Source organism: Wyeomyia smithii, chromosome 2 (genome assembly GCF_029784165.1).
Source record: "Wyeomyia smithii strain HCP4-BCI-WySm-NY-G18 chromosome 2, ASM2978416v1, whole genome shotgun sequence".
In the NCBI taxonomy this organism is placed as follows: domain Eukaryota; kingdom Metazoa; phylum Arthropoda; class Insecta; order Diptera; family Culicidae; genus Wyeomyia; species Wyeomyia smithii.
In genome coordinates, this window is record NC_073695.1 from 247,089,197 (window position 1) to 247,107,168 (window position 17,972).

The 17,972-nt window shown below is 36.7% G+C and overlaps 1 protein-coding gene across 1 annotated transcript; it reads left to right on the plus strand.

Moving 5' to 3' along the window:
* The first annotated feature begins 297 nt into the window (after positions 1–297).
* LOC129724295 (sorting nexin-8-like) lies at positions 298–17,738 on the plus strand. The gene is made up of 7 exons (XM_055679042.1): positions 298–1,310; positions 7,082–7,179; positions 7,284–7,375; positions 16,209–16,751; positions 16,855–16,966; positions 17,031–17,219; positions 17,287–17,738. Exons 1-7 carry the CDS (start codon positions 893–895, stop codon positions 17,338–17,340), a joined length of 1,506 nt encoding a protein of 501 aa, XP_055535017.1. The 5' UTR covers positions 298–892; the 3' UTR covers positions 17,341–17,738.
* Positions 17,739–17,972: the final 234 nt, after the last annotated feature.

Genomic DNA, 17,972 nt, shown 5'->3' on the forward strand with positions numbered 1-17,972 from the left:
ATTTTTTAAGTTTTTATGGTACATAAACTAAATTTTTAGCTTAGAACGTGTGAAGAGTTGAAAATATGTCCAATTTGCTTAATATTTAATGAAAGAAAATTTAGAGTGTTTATAAAAATTAATGTCAATTTCGAAAAATCTGTAAATCTGTACTTTTCGACGAAAATCTGTATATCTGTATACACAGATTCTGTACCGTTACTTCGGCCAAAAATCTGTAAAATACAGATTAATCTGTACATATGGCATCCCTGGCTCTAAGCAGTAGGTACGTATTTAAAACTCATTCACAAAAGCGATGCTCGTATCATTCGCGTACTTGCGTAGACTGGTCCCGCGTGTCTTGTGAGGCTTGTTGCGTACAGCATTGGCGGTTGTCCCTGCAGGGTTGATGATTGTGAATTTTTCGTGAATCTCTCAGAAGAAAAGCCATTATCCTGTGTAGAGGATACATGTGTATTGAGATTCCTGTTCATGTAGTGAAAATATAAAGCGGATTGTGATTCGTGATTGTTTTTGTTTTTCTGAAAAGTTTATAGGCCGAGCACCTGTTTTGTACAGCATCGATACGAAAAAACACACAACAATTGGTAGCTAGCAATATATTCTAGACTTCAGTTCGGTTATTGTATCGCGACCGTAGCAAAGGAAATCGCATTGTGTAACAAAGCGTTGAATTGTGAGACGGAAACGAATTGAGCTGCTCGTTAATATTGTTGTGATTGAAGATTGTAAAAAATAACCCTTTTGTGTAGCTGATAAGCTGACTGAGAGGAAAATATCGATCGCTACCTTTTTATGTTATTCTGTATAGCCTCATCTGTCAGGCAAACACAAGTGTTTTGACATCATTGGGATAAATCAATATCAGTTATTAAAAATAAGAGAAAAAATGACAAAGATGATTGAATCATCTCCAGTTGCTATGGTCACAATATCGCGGAGTTCTTTGTCAAACAAAAGTCCGGAACCGGATAACTGTGCGATTAACGATAGTCGTTTCGATGCCGTAGATCCGTCTCGCTCGCCATCGGTCGGAGATACTTTTGTTTCCGCCGGTACTAAAGGTCCACTGTCATCGTCCGAATCCGATTCTGATGATTCCAGCGGCGATGAGGCGGGCCAGCCGGGCGGTGAAGGATCAGCAGTGCGCTCGTCATCTTTGAACAGTAATCACAACTCAGCCACTGCCTTCGACCACGTGTCCTCGTTACCGCTAGAGGATGGCATCGTCGGTGGAATTCGCCCCCTGTCACCGGGCGAGGGACCATCGGGATCGACGTCCATTTCGCTGTCTATGGGATCGGTGGGTAAGCAAAATCATGATTGACTGTTTAGCAAACAATAGGGGCTCATTGTACACACTGATAAACCACTGATAAGAGTAGCATGAGTAGAACATACTTGTTATTTGAGTGTGTATAAAATGATATCAACTGCTGCTATTTTGTATATTAATTTTGTAGTAAGATTAATTCATTAAACTGCTCCTTTTTGATACTATTTTTTGAATTTCAAGTGGCATTTTTGTACGGTTGATCTCTTATGCAGTCTCTTTGGCTGATTTGTTCTAGTTTTTAATTGTTTGAGTTGACTATTTGAGTCTTTTGCAATAATAAAACTATTCTAACAGGTTGAAAATCAAATCGCTGACAAACACTAAGGCCGCTCACTCGATTCTAACCTTGTTGAATTTGTAACTTTCACTTCGAATGTAATGACCGATGGCAACCACGTACTAACCAACCTCTGTACAGACGTCAGTAGAATCGACATACCTTTACTGATTTTGAAACTGCAACAATAAGTGGGAAGTAACTAAATTTTTCAGAATATTATAAGGGGACACTGGCGTAGCGTGGTGGGGGCGGTCCGCCCCGGGTGTCACCCTCTAGGGGGTGACACCCATGAGGAAAATTTTCATACGTGACACCTTCAACAGAGTGATATCCGTGAGATTAAATATCAATTAGGTAGGTGGAGGTCGCGGTGAAACCCTCACCCTCGAAAATTATATAAATTTGCTCCTAAGAGTATAATCTCAACCAATTTTTCAAAAATGAGTAGATTTAGTGCAATTGGAAACGAATCTTCTAACTCTCACAATTTTTGATGACAAAATAATTTCGCTGTAACCTGGTGGGGGTGACACCCAAGAGAAAAGAGGTGATACCCAAATTTTCCGCCACGGGTGTCACCCGGTCACGCTACGCCACTGTAAGGGGAAGTGATCCTCGCTGCTCATACCTTAGTTAGTGCTTATGTCACGCTTACAGGCTGTGTGTATGTTGTAAGAGTTATGAATTTGAAATGTTTATGTACTTCAAAAAGCATATAAAATGCATGTGTTATAGAAAAAATGCATCAATAAAAATGAATGTACTATTCAGTTAATAAACATCTTCGCTCATGAACATTCCAACCTCTACAGCTTATTCACTGTTCGCTTATATTATTCACATATCCCTATCTGTGTTACAGGATGAAAACTGCACGATTATTGATAAGGCAAAAATGGCGCTATAAAAAGGTGATACGAGCAGTTGTCATGCTAAACAAATTGCATCTTCGTCGGAACGTATTTTTCGCTATTAAGCAAGAAAAATCTATTCAACTTCATTCATTCTTCTAAATCGCACGTCATTTGACAGCCAAACCAAAGCAACCTTGCCTGAGAGTAGATCCATTAATAACCATTACAATGCACTTTGCTGACTGTTACAGACTCTTTAATTAGAAATCCATCAATTGATAGATTATCTGTGTTACACAAATACTGAAGATTACTTTCCGTGGTCTTACAATCAAATCGAAAGCATGATTCAATCGTTTTGGTCATAATTATTTGTATAACTTTTTATCGGTCAACTAGTGACAACAATCGTAGTCTTTTGTGTGAAACAAATACCTAATACAAACGCAGATAAAAAATTAAATGAAAAAAAAACCATTCGATTGCTGCGCTAGTGGTCATAATCAATCATGAACTTTTCAACGCATTCGATGCTCATTTATATTATTCACCTATATGCGTATCTGCGGTAACAGAATAAAAATTGCACGATTCTTGACAAGGTAAAGATGTTGCCATGAGCAGGTGAAACACGGCGACGCTATTGATAGCGTGGGTCAGGGTTATAAATGCCCCCAATACAAGAAAGCTTCGTATCTTATCGGCGTGCGCTTAACCAAGCTTCACGCTGATACAGGCTGTGTATAGATAGCTAGAAGGTTATCATAATGAGCGAATAATGAAGTCGGATTGCTTCCCAAGGGCTTACGGAGCGCATCTAGTGAAAACCACGATAGCGATCACATCTGCCTTTTGATAAGATTACGTAAACTTCGATTCTTCTTTTCCCTCACTGTCGTAGAAATGCGACGAAACTATAAGCGTAAGGTTTCACAGCTTGACGCACTTCAAAAAAATAATCTAAAATATTCCACCAACGTGCGCAAATGTATGCAGCTGGAATTGTTAATTGTCGGTCGATCTCAAGTAAGTGTAGCTGACGCAAACGATAATTGCCGGTGACCACTTTTGGACTGGTTAGACGTACTTGTCCGAGAACCCCTTCCCGTGGAGAGGTTGCCTACCTGTTGGGAAGTAAGCTCGAACCGCACTCTACGGGTTTTATCCGGTACATCCATAAACTGAGCGGCCATGCTAAATTTACTGGCGCAGGCTGACTGTCTATCGGATTTACGTAATGGAAGAATACAAGTGAGACTAGTTCTGGTCACGTGAGTAAGTAGTTATTGAAAATTTCAAAACGCTGCGTTCAACCAGCTACATTGAGCGTGGATTTATTACTACATTGAGAATTAACAATTTTTTAAATGGTAATCAGCATATGAAATGAACGTTCCATCGTTATTTAATATAATATAATCAATAGAATTCTAGTGAATTGTTTACCTTTCAAATTGTACACTACGATAGCCGTGATAGGATGTGTTGAAGAATGATGCATCGCCGCACAGTCATTGAATTAACCGGTATATTTTTTTTTTTTTCATTTGCCTAATTATCTCTACTCCCCTTTGTCGTATAGCGGTACGAACCCCCTAGGAAGATAAAATGTGATTTAAGGGATTGAAGAGTGTAAATCACACGGTAGTCGAAGTGACATGCGACAATAAAAATATTTATCTACTCGAGCGGTAGTCGGATTTTTGTTCAAATCTGTATTGTTTGTTGACATAAGTTTAATATTGATTCAGAATTTTGGCTGTACCTACTATTTTTATTTTCATTTGATCTGAATATAAGCTCTGAGTAAACAGGTAATTAGTTTGTTTGGCGAGCTTCTGCAAGAGTTGAAACTGCCCTTTGATTGAGAGTAGATTTAATGCAGATCCGTTGAATTGTTCATGCTACGTAATTTGAGAAAGATGGTATTCAATACATTTGATAGTATTTCTTGGTTCACAAAATTATAACAATAATAATAAAATAACGTAGTATAAGCAAAAACGTGGATTTATCGCCAAGTGAATAAATTCCCGTACCTCTACTTCATTGATTTTACAGTTAACACGTACCAACTAGCAAGTACTTACTCACTTACTTTACTTTTGCCGCGACAGACCGATTTATCGATCCAGTGGCAAAGGCCACCGGAAGAATCAGTGTTTTATAGAGTCCTAGTTTCGTACGAGTTTGCAGGCTGCGCGTTCTTAGCTGGTTATACGCATTCCGTAGAAGGCCCTTTTACAGCTACTGTCCGGCTCTTCATCTCACGGCTAACCTCATTGGTTGGTGGGAATGCCATTCTTTCCAGCTGCCTTACAGCTCCTCAGCTCTTTGCCAACTTGCTTCAACTCGTCCACGAATGGTGAGCCCACTGTCCACCATTCTCACCGTTGAACAACACACTAAAACGTTGTTTCCAACGCCTGGGCATCTCTGATTTATCGGTAGCCAGGTAGTCGTTGCACATGACAGGGGCTAACACGTTTCTTTTCGTAAAAGCTCCTCGCATCTTCGCAAGAACATGCTCCCAATACTGACTCTTTCCTGCGGTGTCACAGCCGTAACCAACATGTCATCTGTCGCTCGCTGGCACTCATCGCCAAACCACTCATTGGACGTGGTTGTCGCCCTTGTATCCAACACCTCTTGCGCTGTGGCGCTGATCGTACTGTGGATATGTCTTCACTGTTCGTCCAGGTCCTTGATTTCAATACATTGAACAACCGAGTGTGGATCTCACATACCACGAGATAGTGATCTGAGTCAACGTTAGGTCCTCTGCCATCGGGTTTATTATTGATCGTGCGTACACATTGATAAGGCTGCAATTGAAGAGTCTGCCCTTAATTCTCAACACGCATATACATTTTGAACATTCACGATTCCACATGTTTTCATTTCAAATATTCGAGGCTTTTAGAATTTTATTAGTGACTGATAAGAAACAGTTTCTTTTGCTCACACGAATAGAAACAGTTTTTCGAGTTCAGACATAAAAAAAAGTTTTTAAAATTGTTCAGTTGACATTTACGTGACCGTGGTATACATGGTTCTGAACGATATTCGGAAACGCATTTGTAATGAGTTCCTGAGTCATCAAACGATTGAAGGTTTGCGGGAATAAAATAGATGAAAACCACATCTGGCACTTTTCCATTGAGTTGAATTGAGTCCACCTTGTCTTAAAACAAAAAATCCAACTTTCATCAAGCGCGTATTCTACGCTTGTAGGTACGTGAGGAATTTTGAAAATTTCATTTTTCAGGAATGCCGGGCTAATTTACTCGCAAATTGGAGAAAATATGATGCGAATAAAAAAGATCAGAGCGTGCCATTCCTAGAAGATTTGTAGAATTTGTTAGCATCTACATCAACCAACATCGTTTACATTCAGAATTTCATTCAGAACTGATTTTCGAAATAAACTCCAATTTCATCGAGATTACATGGTACAAATTTTTCGAAACCGAAACCAGTCCGATGAAAACTTTAACAGGTAACTCTCCATTGCCAATCGCTAACAATTGTTTCAGGAAAATCTCTGCAGTTAAATCACGTTTCATTGCGGTAATCAAATTTTTGGGTTTTCTGACTGGCAGTATATTGGTTTCCGAAAGCTGTAGCTGAGATGTCTTATCTGAGCCACTAAAATTTTCTTTTCATACACCGGATAATTCACAAATCGTTGACAACAGAATTATTTTCTTTCACTGTCGCTTCCTTAAAAAATAACCGAATAATCACGTTTTAGTGAAAACAAATTCTAGCTGTAGTGAAGGTTGTCAATTGATGAACATATCTACTCCAACTGCCAACGCCTTCTAAGAACGCAATATGTCCTCTATCTCTACTACTGCTGTTTGCAGTGGAAAATCGATTTCTTTTCTTTTAAAGATTCCCCTTCAATATTTCACAATCTTTCTCGTCGAACAAAAATGCTCTGTGCTGAGACGAACACAACAAACAAAATTGAGTACAAATCGGACGATCTATTCCCAAGTTATGAAGGTTCGCACATTTCTGTCTCTCTCCTTAATTTATATATTTAGATAATATTATTTTCTATTACGCTCCATCACACTTAATCAAATTTCAACATGTTTGGTATGAACTTGTTACTTATTCGCATATTCTTATTTGTATCATGAAGATTTATTTATATCATAAAGTAATGCTACTCTGAATCTGTTCAATTTTTTAATTATTTGAAAACAATATTCATAGGATATGCAGTAGAGTTGAAAACTTTGTAAACTAAAAAGCCTCCATAAACCCAAACAAGTCGTTTTCATCAAAAGTTTGCTCAAGCTGTTATCACCGCCCAAAATAGGTGAGTTCGAGCCAGTTTATAGCAAATTAGCGCTTCCACCAAACAGCTCTTTTGTTCACACAAACGTTCACAGAGTGGTGAATTGTGCGTGCTAGTGGATAATCGCTGCACTTAGTTCGATCGTACATAGGTTTTCAACCTGTCGGTTGTGGGTATAAAGCTAGAGTTAAAGCTAAGCTATGTTCGAAGGTCATTTCTTTTACTAGAAACTAGAAACTAGAAAGTCTTGTTTCGTGAGTTTCACACAATCGTATTTTGTTGTCGTTTTGTTACAGGAGACGAGCTAGCCGACAGAAGCCCAAGCCAGCCGCTTATTGCGGTCACAGTGATCCCAGAGAAGAAGGGCATCTTTCTGAAGCATTCTGAGTATGAGGTAAACAATACGTTCACTATCTAATTATCGTTATGGTTCCACTGTACAATGGTTCAGGTTTGTAATTGTGAAACGGTAATTACAATTTCCTTTCCATATTCTAGATAAAGGCAAGGGCCTACGACACAGTGGTGCGCAGACGTTACAAGGACTTTTTAGTGCTGTTCAGTTACCTCGTTGAGAAATACCCCTATCGGTAAGTTCAGTAAAACCAGTTTGCTAATGCCGTGTGCATGAAAACCACACCGAAGTTGAATGGCTGCTGCAGTGCTAGAGCGCGATACTTTTGGCGCGCGATGTTCGTTGTAACTTACATTGAGCCGGATATGAGCCACTTTGTTGCACGGTTACAAATGCATAAAGTTGTAGAATAAAAAGGCCCATTGTGAGCTCGGTCATTTGAAAACATTATCTACTGTTTTTTTTTTAATTTCGAGTTCATGATAAGAAAAATATATGCATGGAACGGGGCCAAAAAGTGAATTGTATTAATTCAATTGTTCGATCTTGTTTTGAGATCAATTTATTAAAAACAAGTTTATACCGCGCCAACATCGTTGAGCCGTAATACCACAATGACTGGCGTTGTTTTTCGACAGTTACTGCCGTTCAGGGTGTTAAACAGTATCGATAACGATTAGGACGATGTATTAGCTGCAATACATGATGTCGTTGCTTATCAGTTGCGCTGTATGAATTCCGATTCTAATATTTTTGTGCTAGCTGTCAGTGTAAGATAAGCGTGAGAACCAACGATAACTCCCTTGCTACTAAAGACGCAGCTTAACTTTTCTTTGTCTCACCTCTATTTTACTTTTTTTCGAAATTCTGTATAAATGAATGTCACTAAAATTGTACCGTTTTAAATGCACAGAAAAGTTGTTGCCTGTTTTAAGCATCGATTCAGTTATTTGCCAAGCAGCTTTTGTTTACTTTCCCATGTGTTGTTTTGAAGGAAGACAAACATTTCGGACGAAGCAATATGCAACTTGGAATGCGACCAGGAGACATTTATTGTATCGAAAGTTTGTTGAGTCTGTTGAGAGCAGTTCAAAACTCATTTGTGTACTATACAGTCAATAAGGGTGCATAGAACGAATGAAATAATGACCGACTTGGGGTTGACAGAAGAATCATAAATAACTATAAAAGCTATATATTTATAGAATAGAAAAAAGTACTCTGAGTACCACAAGCTTATACTTTAGAATTAAAACATTTGCGATAAATCGATAACCTAATAAATTTGCAGTATTGCTCAGATGCTAAAACAATGAAATAGTTGAAGAGGTTGTGTATGAGACACAACCGCAAGGTTAACGTAGAATTACGATACCCTGTCTCATGTGAATGTATTTCTTGCAATAGGTTTCATTTAATCATTCCTTTGAATTTCAGAGACTTAAACGAAGTTTACCCGTAAGCAAACGGAGAAGCGACGAATCCGGCAAGCAATTACTCTGCGGTTTTTGACGCACTTCTATCAGTGCTAGGCCACCAAATGGAATGGTTAAAAAGCTGTAATCTTCTTTTTTCTAGTTTGAGCTTAAAGCATTTTTTCGCTTTTGTCTACCAGTCAAATGTTTCGTAAAGTACCTCTTACAATTTTGGCTTATATTTTTTTTCAAAGATTCCCTGATAATTGACATATAAAACGCATGAACTGTTTCTTGAACAACTGATTCAATTCAGTTTCAAAAGTAAAATAAACATCAATGTTTCCTTATTGAAGTTTTGGGTAGTTGCTGTATGAGTGGTAACCTAAGTTTCTCAATGAATAAAGAGGTCTATTCCGGATTTCACTTTACGGTGAAAAGTGTCACCATACAAAGCCAGAGCTCTACTGGAGGAAGGTCAAGACTGAAACTGTGTGGAATCCCCATAAGTTAAGATTCTAGTTGAAGTCGCCTCCCCGGGTGTCGGTGATTGACATAGTAGTGGCAGAAATAGACCATCAGAAAATAAGCAAAAATTAAAAAAACCTAACCTAACCCATTCCCGGCGTATGATGCCATATGGCATTACCTGAAATTCAAACTTTGATTTGAGTTCAACATTTATACTTGAAAATTTACACGAGGAAACTATTCAGCATCGTTAGAGAATAAATTGATGCTTAATATGCAATACAGTTTATGTTAATTATGCATATAGTTGATTAGTAATAGGAGTTGAAAGTTCATTGTTTGAGGTAAAAACTGATTTTTCTCCACCGGTAATCGGTTAAGCTTAAATCCGCTTGAGAAAATGTCTTGAGGCCAGAAATTTCCGAAATTGATTTTAAAGAATTTGCGTTTCAAAAAACCAGATGCAACGAAAATAATTTAAAATTCAATTCAAAATTTATTAAATAGTATTCTAGAGGCTTAAAATGCAGAGCCTGTCTTTGTTTTTTTTTTCTCAAATTGCGTGCATACTCCTCTAAAATCAGAAAGACATATTTTTCAAATAAAAAAGGCAAAACTAAAAGGGCCATTGCGGAAATTATTCGCCTAAAAATACTTGGAACAATACCACGTAAGGATAACAATGGTATCAAATTAGTCCTTTCTATATTGTCAAGACAATAACTGAGCCTCAAGAGATCCTTAAGAAAACGGAAAAAAATTTTTTGAACGACAGAAATACACACAGTTGTTCATAATTCAGCTCACAATTGCTATGAAACGTTTACAGAGACCAGAAAAAGATAAAAGATATGTTCAAATGTTTCTTAGGCTCTCGATAAAAGTCAGCAATCAGATTTTAATTTAAAGCCATAAATGCACCATAAATATGAAAAGAATTCAATGATATTATAAAAGTAATAAATTCAATTTTTTTAAATAGATTTTTGTTGAAAATTCTGAAATCTAGAACGCGGAATCAGAAAACACAAACCAATCTTCTTATTTAGCTCAAAAAGGCAAAAATTGTTTCTAAGTAGCAATAAAATTAAATTGATTTAAATTTAGAATTTCAAATAGATTTTTATTGAAAATTCTGAAATTTAGAACGCGGATTCAGAAAAAAAAAACAAAACAATCTTCTTATTTAGCTCAATAAGGCAAAAATTATTTCTAAGTAGCAATAAAATTGTATTGAAGCCTGAAAGAAACTAATAATATCAATTTAAAATCAATTTCAAAACTGAAGTGTGTGAACACAAGGAAATGGGTAATAATTAGGTTGAAAATGCAAAAATTTATTTTTTATATTTATATTTATTCTTAAACAAATTTAAAATTGCCAGAAACGGCTATCATTGCAGATTCGGGCAAGGCGAAAAACTATCTCGATTTGGGGTCGAAAAAATATGTTTTAATTATTTTAAAACTCTGAAAAATAACTAGAATGTTTCCTCTCATCAACTAAAAATGACTATGAACAAGTTATCAGGAAACAAGAAAAAATAATAAAAAACCTAAATTAATCTACCTAGCGGTCAGACTCAGCCTTTCTCATTCAAACTTATTATTTGTGAAAATAGATTTACATGAATGCTTAATTCCAAAAAGGTATATTCACTCTTTGGGTTCTAAAATATTGATGTTGTAATTAAAGTATAAAATATGAAATTTGACGTAATGTTTGTTAGTGCTTCAAAATAGCGAAATATAAGAAATGATTCTTAATTTCGAACAATTTAATCACGAGCGATACCGGGAACGTTCAAATAGTACGATACCACATTTAAATCATGTTGAGGCCATATATATTGTTCAAAGCAGCTATAGTGTTGAATAGTCTTTTATTTTTTTTTCTTTACAAAACATTTGAACAGTATATCAAATTTTCATGAAGTTTGTTATTTGTAAGTTTAAGAGATGACTCGTTTGTATGACACTATTTATGTTCAAATAAGTCGTGTAATACTTGAGATAATAGACTTTCGTTGTTTTACAAATTAAAACATAACGGTTGCTTAAGTTTGATTACAATCAAATGAAAAGGGAACGTATGGGGGAGCCAAACTTTGAAACCACGTGTTCAATCAAAATTCATCAGTTAACCCTTAACTATCCCGTTCATTCGATATCAATATTGTTCAAATCTGTTGTGTAGTTCCTAAGATAATGAAGTTTCGTGATTTTCACATTTCGATACATTACAGACGAAGTTACATTCCGATTACAGCAAAATTCAATAGGGTGTTATGAGGCAGCTAGACCTTTCATTTGATACTAATTCTGTGGAAATCGGGTCAACCATCTCCGAGAAAAGTGAGTGAGCCCAAGTAGTCATCAGAATATGTTTCTTTTCATAACTGGATTTCACATATTTAAACATAACAGGAAAAGTAATAATCCGTTCGCAAAAAAAACATTAGGGTCTTATGGGGCAACAAGACTTTCCATATGACACTGATTTTATGAAAATCGGTCCAGCCATCTCTGAGAAACATGAGTGTGATAAAACAGTCTCCAGAACACGTTTCTTTCTGTAACTTCTGAACCATATGTTCAATCTTCATAAAATTCAAAAGTTGAGGGTTTTTAGGTAGCCCGTTCATTTGAAACCAATTTTGTTCAAATCGGTTGTGTAGTTTCTGAGATATTGATGTTTCGTGATTTTTACATTTTGATACATAACTTCTAAACTAGAAATCATATTACAATAGAATTCAATAGGGTCTTATAGGGCAACTAGACCTTTCATTTGCAATTGATTTCATTGAAATCGATTCAGCCATCTCTGAGAAAATCGAGTGAGATTGGGAGAGCGTTACAGACCCACACATGCAGAAAATGCTCAGCTCGTCGAACTGAGTCGAGTGGTATACGACATTCGACCCTTTTGAGCACTTTTATAACTTTAGTTTTTCCAGTGATTGCTATACCTTTCTAGGGGAAAGGCAAAAAGTGAAATGATAGAAATGACTTTTAATTTCAACTTCAATCCCGAGCAAGGCCGCAAACATTGAAATAGTACAATATTAAATTTAAATGATGTTGAGGCCACATATTTTGGTTGTAGCTTTCGGGCTTCGTTTCTTTCTTTAGCTTTCAAACCACATGTTTAAACATTATGAAATTCATTGTTTAAGGTTTGAAAGCCCATTTATTTGAATTCAACTATGTTCATAGCTTCTGAGATTTAAGAGCGTTTTTCACATTCTGACGCATCGCCAAAACTAAAAGTTTGTTTACAATGAAATTCAATAGCAACCTAAGCGGCAAATAGACCCTTCATTTGACACCAAGATAGAAAGAATCGGTCAGACCATCTCTGAGAAAAGTGAGTGCGAAAGAAAGGTGCACATACACACGTTCACACCCAAACAAAAACATATACACCTATACATGCATATATGCAGAAAATGCTCGATTCGTCGAACTGAGTTGAGTAGTATATGACATTCGGCCATTTCAATCATTTTTCTACCTTTTAATTAGCCAGTGATCGTTAGAAGAAAGTCAATATGTTTACTTTCATTATGTGATTTCACATTTTTATGAACAACGGACACAGTTACAATCCGATTGCAATGAAATTCAATAGCAACCTATGGGGCAACTATACCTTTCATTTGACACTAATTTTGTGAAAATCGGTCAGCCATCACTGAGAAAAATGAGTGAGTTTAAACAACCTCAGGATAACTTTTCTTTACATAACTTTTGAACCACGTGTTCAATCATAACGAAACTCAAAAGTTAAGGGTTCTGGGGATTGCCCAATCATTTGAAACCAGTTTTATTGAAATAGGTTGTGTGGTTTCTGAGATATTGATGTTTCGTGATTTTCACATTTTGATACATAACCTCTAAACTAAAAATCCGATTACAATGACATTCAATAGCAACCTATGGCACAACTAGACCTTTCATTTGCAATCAATTTTATGGAAATCGGTCCAGCCATCTCTGAGAGAAGTGAGTGCGAAAAAAAGTTGCACATACACACACACATACACACATACACACATACATACATACATACAGAAAATGCTCAGTTCGTCGAAAGAAGTCGAGTGGTATATGACATTCGGCCATTGGGATCACTTTTATACCTTCGGTTTTTCCAGTGATTGCTATACCTTTCTAGGAGAAAGGCAAAAATTTTAAAGTCAATTATATAAAAAAAATTAAAGTCAATTCAACTTAAAATTAGGTTTTAAAAAAGAAAATGAACTCAGAATTGGGAATTTAGCTAAAAAAAAAATGCTAAATTTTAGTCTGACGAGAAATCAGAGGAAGAAACTCTAGAAAAGATTACAAATTGAATTAAAAAAAATCCACAATCATATTTGAAATTCAATTTAGAATAAGTGGAAAATGAATTTTTTATATTTTATTTTTAAATAAGCACTTTGAATCAGGCTAAAATCCGTAACAAAGCTTAAAAACAATTAATGAAATTTCACAAGGTTTGAAATGATAGAAAATGTTTTCAAATATTTGTCGATTAAATTCCAAATTTGTAAAAATATATATTAAAGGTTTGAAAAAGCAGAAACCAGTTCTACAAAACGCAGAAAATCTCAACCAGCGAGTGCAGAAAGTTACAAATATTGCTTTAGTTAAACAGTTTCATTAAACCAGTATTTATTTACGTAAGTCTAAAATGAAAGAAAATTGTTCCAAAAACGGTTCAAAATAAATTAAAACTTTATGTGAAAATGTTCTGAAACATGAAGCACAAATTGATTCTAAATTATATCCTGATTTTAGCTGAGTGAAATAATGAAAATCTCAGCCATGAAAAGTCGAAAAATCAACAGCAAATACATGTTGGCCGAAGAAGCTAACCCTTTTTCAAGTTTTGAAATGAAATAATGATATTAAAAACAAGATTCTCTCAAAAAATTATTTTGTCAATAAACAAACGTGGTTGAACTTATCTATTTATGCGTTTTAAAACCGGGAAAAACATCGTTTTCTAACCGGGGAAAAAACCGGGAATAGGAAAATTGTAGAACCAGCCTTTTTTGTTACTGCACTCAAAATTTTTCAATTAGAAAAAAAAATATAATAAAAAAATAGAAAAAACAAATTGCAAAACTTAGTTTGTATTGTATTGATTTAGTAAACATTTTTCAACATGCATAAAAGTCTTTATAATAATTTTTTCACTAAAATAACGCTCACGAAAAAACTGGCAACTTTTGTTCCCGGACTTCGGACCGGACTCCGGACCGGAACCGGAACGAAGCCAATCAGACCGGACCCAAATCGGACCGGAACGAGCTAGTTCCGATTTTTTACCGGACCGGACCGGACCAGAACGCGGACCCAACGTTTTCGTTCCGATGTCGGACACTAACAAGAAGAGAAGAAGTTACGGTATGTGCGATACTAAGATGAAAACATTCTACGAATTGAACTCCAATAAAAAACCTAACTTTTTTTTTGGTTCTAATTTCTTAGATTAGGATTCAGAAAGGTTAATTCGAAAGGGTGTTTCTAAAAATATGTTCATTAGAGTTGCCACTAAGTGATTTGCTGAATGTTTTTTGTGATGATTCACAAAGGACAAGAGAACAGAGATATTTGTATTTGACTAATTCTCAATAGTTGATGCCAAAAAAAGTGGATTCAGAGGACGCTATCAATTCGATAAATTTTCAGAGCGCTCATCGAAAAAAATTGAATGTAACAGAGCAGTAACAATCAACTTTTCATGATTTTTTAATCCTTGAATAGATAATGGCACTAACAAGTTAATTAAAGATAGTTAAAGGAGAATTTTTGGTAGGGTTGCCACCTCTCCGGGCTTCAAACGAAGGCTCCGGACCTAGGGAGGTAATTTTCGGGTCTCTGGGCGAACACGAATTTTCTCCGAGCCAACGAAATTATTCTCATTCTGCTCTGTAAATCATACGCACCTAGTTAGGTTTGTTTTCAAATCCTTCGCATCTGGAAGTTTAGCGAAGTGTTTCAACACTATTCGGCAGCAATTTTGTGAATTTTGCCTAAGAAGATTTCAGAGCTTTCGGGTCTACGTCAATTTTGTACAACCGACTAAACTTCATCGAAATGTTTGGTTGACATTGTCACAAAAATTACCGAATTCGATCGGTTTACAATTACTGACATAAATTCGTAAATGACTGAAATATTACAGAATAATTCTGGGTAAACATTTGATTCTTTCTGCAGGACAAAGAAATGTCTAGTAGATACCGTAGTGCATCAAATTTTGAACACTTAAGCTATGATGTAACTTTTGCACTAAAAATTAACAAAAAATGAACTTTTTCATAAATCTTAAAAGCTTAGCATGTTGTGTATTTTATTGCTGTTGCAATTTAGTGCTATTTATATTGATTAAACACATTTTGTACACGAAAACAAGGAGAATTTAGAAATCGGCTTTGATTCAAACTCCGAACACTTTAACGTAATCGCTAAGAGATAGATAGGCAAACCTTCTGAATACTGACTGTCACTTTTTTCAACGCCTGCTGATTCCCCGGAAGTGGCCCGATTTTCATTGTGAAGTGTTCGAAGTTTGAGACTGTCTGAAATTTGAATCCATACGGTCCATTCGGATAATTACTATGTATATAGTTATAAACAGGCCCAGATTTAAGGGGGTTGGGGGGGGGGGGGGAAATGCCCCGGGCCTGCCGATTCGAGGGTCTCCCTAGTCCTGGGGCAGACGTGAAGACCTGTTTTTTGCTAGTCAGCTTCCAGTGAAACGTTACCTCTAAATATTTTAAGAAAAGAGGCCCTTGCAAAAATATCTGCCCCGGGCCCCTAGCACCTAAATCAGGCCATGGATACATTGTTTTTTTATTATTATTATTTTTTTTTTTTATTTTGCAAGCAAGCCAATGCAGCCAATGAACTGGAATTCATTAGTCAAAAAATAAATTCATATTAACAAGGTGCAAGTTTTTCAGAGTGCAGAAACATTGTTACAACACTGTAACAGAAAGCACCAAAGTTCATGTATCATACAAAAACTATGACAAAAAGGTAAAAAGTATAGGTCATAACTGTACTTCAAAGTATTATAAGTTCAAATATTATATAATAAGTCCACTTGTATCCCTACAAAATCGATGTATGGTTTTAGTTCAGTTTTCCACTTTTCTTTTTCAGTATAATTCCAAGCCTTCCTCCCAAGCAGCTACTGTCGGACTCCCTGGTCGAGGAGCGCCGCGGCAGCCTCAAGACATGGCTCACGATACTCTCGATGCATCCAGTTCTCGGCAGTTCCCCGATATTGGTGACATTTCTAAGCGACAAAACGCAAGACTACCGTTTTCGGATGCGTGTCATGTACGAAAAGCAGATTGACGAATTTAGCCGTCTGCGGGACGACGTTGACCTTCCCCTGGAGGATCTCGAAAAGCTAACGGCCGGACGGGACCGGTTACGAAAGGTGCTCCAATCGTTACGGCGTTTGCGCAAAATTTTCGATGAACAGGCATTTCGAGCCGAGCAACAGGCCCGCGATATGGCCGAGGTCGATCAGATACTGCAAGGTCTTGAAGTGCCGAACGTGTTCGAGGAGAAAACGTTCGAAGAGCTGTCACAAAGTGCGCAAACGGTTGCACGACATTCCGAAACGTACGTCCAGCTGCAGCGACACGCTGTTAATGAACGGATCCACGTGCTAATGGAGGTACTCTCTGCGCACAAGTAAGTTGTCACGTACGTATCGTCTGCCACAGTGCCACGGCAGACGATAACGCGATTGCCATTGACACTGATCGGAAAATTTAATGCTTTGTTTTTCTTGTAGCGATCTGTGCCATAGAGTGGCGAAAGGAATCTTTGCCGAACATCAGAAAGCTCTCTCGAAATCACATGCCACTGGCAGACCAAAGACGAAAAGTGTCACGCGCGGTGTTGCAGTGAGTAATAAATCCCTAAATATGACGTTTGTTATTACTATCGATTATTATTTTTGCACTCCAGTCAAGTAATTGCACAGCACAACAACCCGAGGAAACGCAGTGCCGTGAAGTGATGGATCACTGCGGGCGTCGTTGTGCTTTCGCTCTGCAGTGTGTACGCAGTGAGACGTCCTTAACCGAGAAATATCTCCTGTCCCTACCGTCGATTCTGCTCGCCTACGCTAATGAGGAGTCCCAATATCACAGCAAGGTAACCGACATCGAATTTATTCGTGCCAATCGTTGGAAATGTTTCATTAATTTCTCTTTCGCTGCAGATGTCGAAGATTTGGCATCAGCTAGCAGCTAACGAATCTTCCAAATTGTGCTAGTGTACGCGATTTCCTTTCGGCAACATTCGCGAGGTAATTAAAGACTCTTTTTTCAGGACGATTACCCTTTGCTGGGTGGGTCCTTTACTTTGTAGGTCAATTGTTTCTATCTTTTTTTTTATTGAGTTATTGCGTCGAAGCACAATTTTAAACAGACAGTATTTGGACTTGGTCTATTTGTGATTTAAAACTTGGTAGTATAGATATGCAAAATAGTTGTAGCCATTATGGATTTTTTTTCTTACGATTGGCGCATGTCGAAATATTACGCGTGTTTTAAAAATGGTATAATTTATGTTGATTCTAAGTTTATTAGTTTTATCAGCTTAAAGGTTAGGAGATAGTGATATTATAATTAATCGTTGCCTTATAATAATATACACTTGCACATAGTGATATTTCAATACTTTTATTTTGAAAGAATGTCCGTTGAAACTATTTTGTAGAAAACTTACCGTTTTCGATACTGAGCAATGAATGCTGTTGAAGCGATGTTAATCATGAGCCTTAGGCCATTTTCTTTGACGTCCGTTTCGTTACGAAAATTGACGCTTCTTATCTGAAAATACGTACAATCAAGGTTGAATAGAGCCAAAATTGTCCGTAATCAAAAACCGAAACAAACAACAAAA

What these genes read in the sequence shown, in the direction of transcription:
- LOC129724295 (XM_055679042.1), top strand. Translation starts at nt 893, where the DNA reads ATGACAAAGATGATTGAATCATCTCCAGTTGCTATGGTCACAATATCG. An exon ending in TGAAGCATTCTGAGTATGAG is followed by an intron (nt 7,180 to 7,283) that starts GTAAACAATACG and finishes TCCATATTCTAG; the next exon opens with ATAAAGGCAAGGGCCTACGA. An exon ending in GTTGAGAAATACCCCTATCG is followed by an intron (nt 7,376 to 16,208) that starts GTAAGTTCAGTA and finishes TTTCTTTTTCAG; the next exon opens with TATAATTCCAAGCCTTCCTC.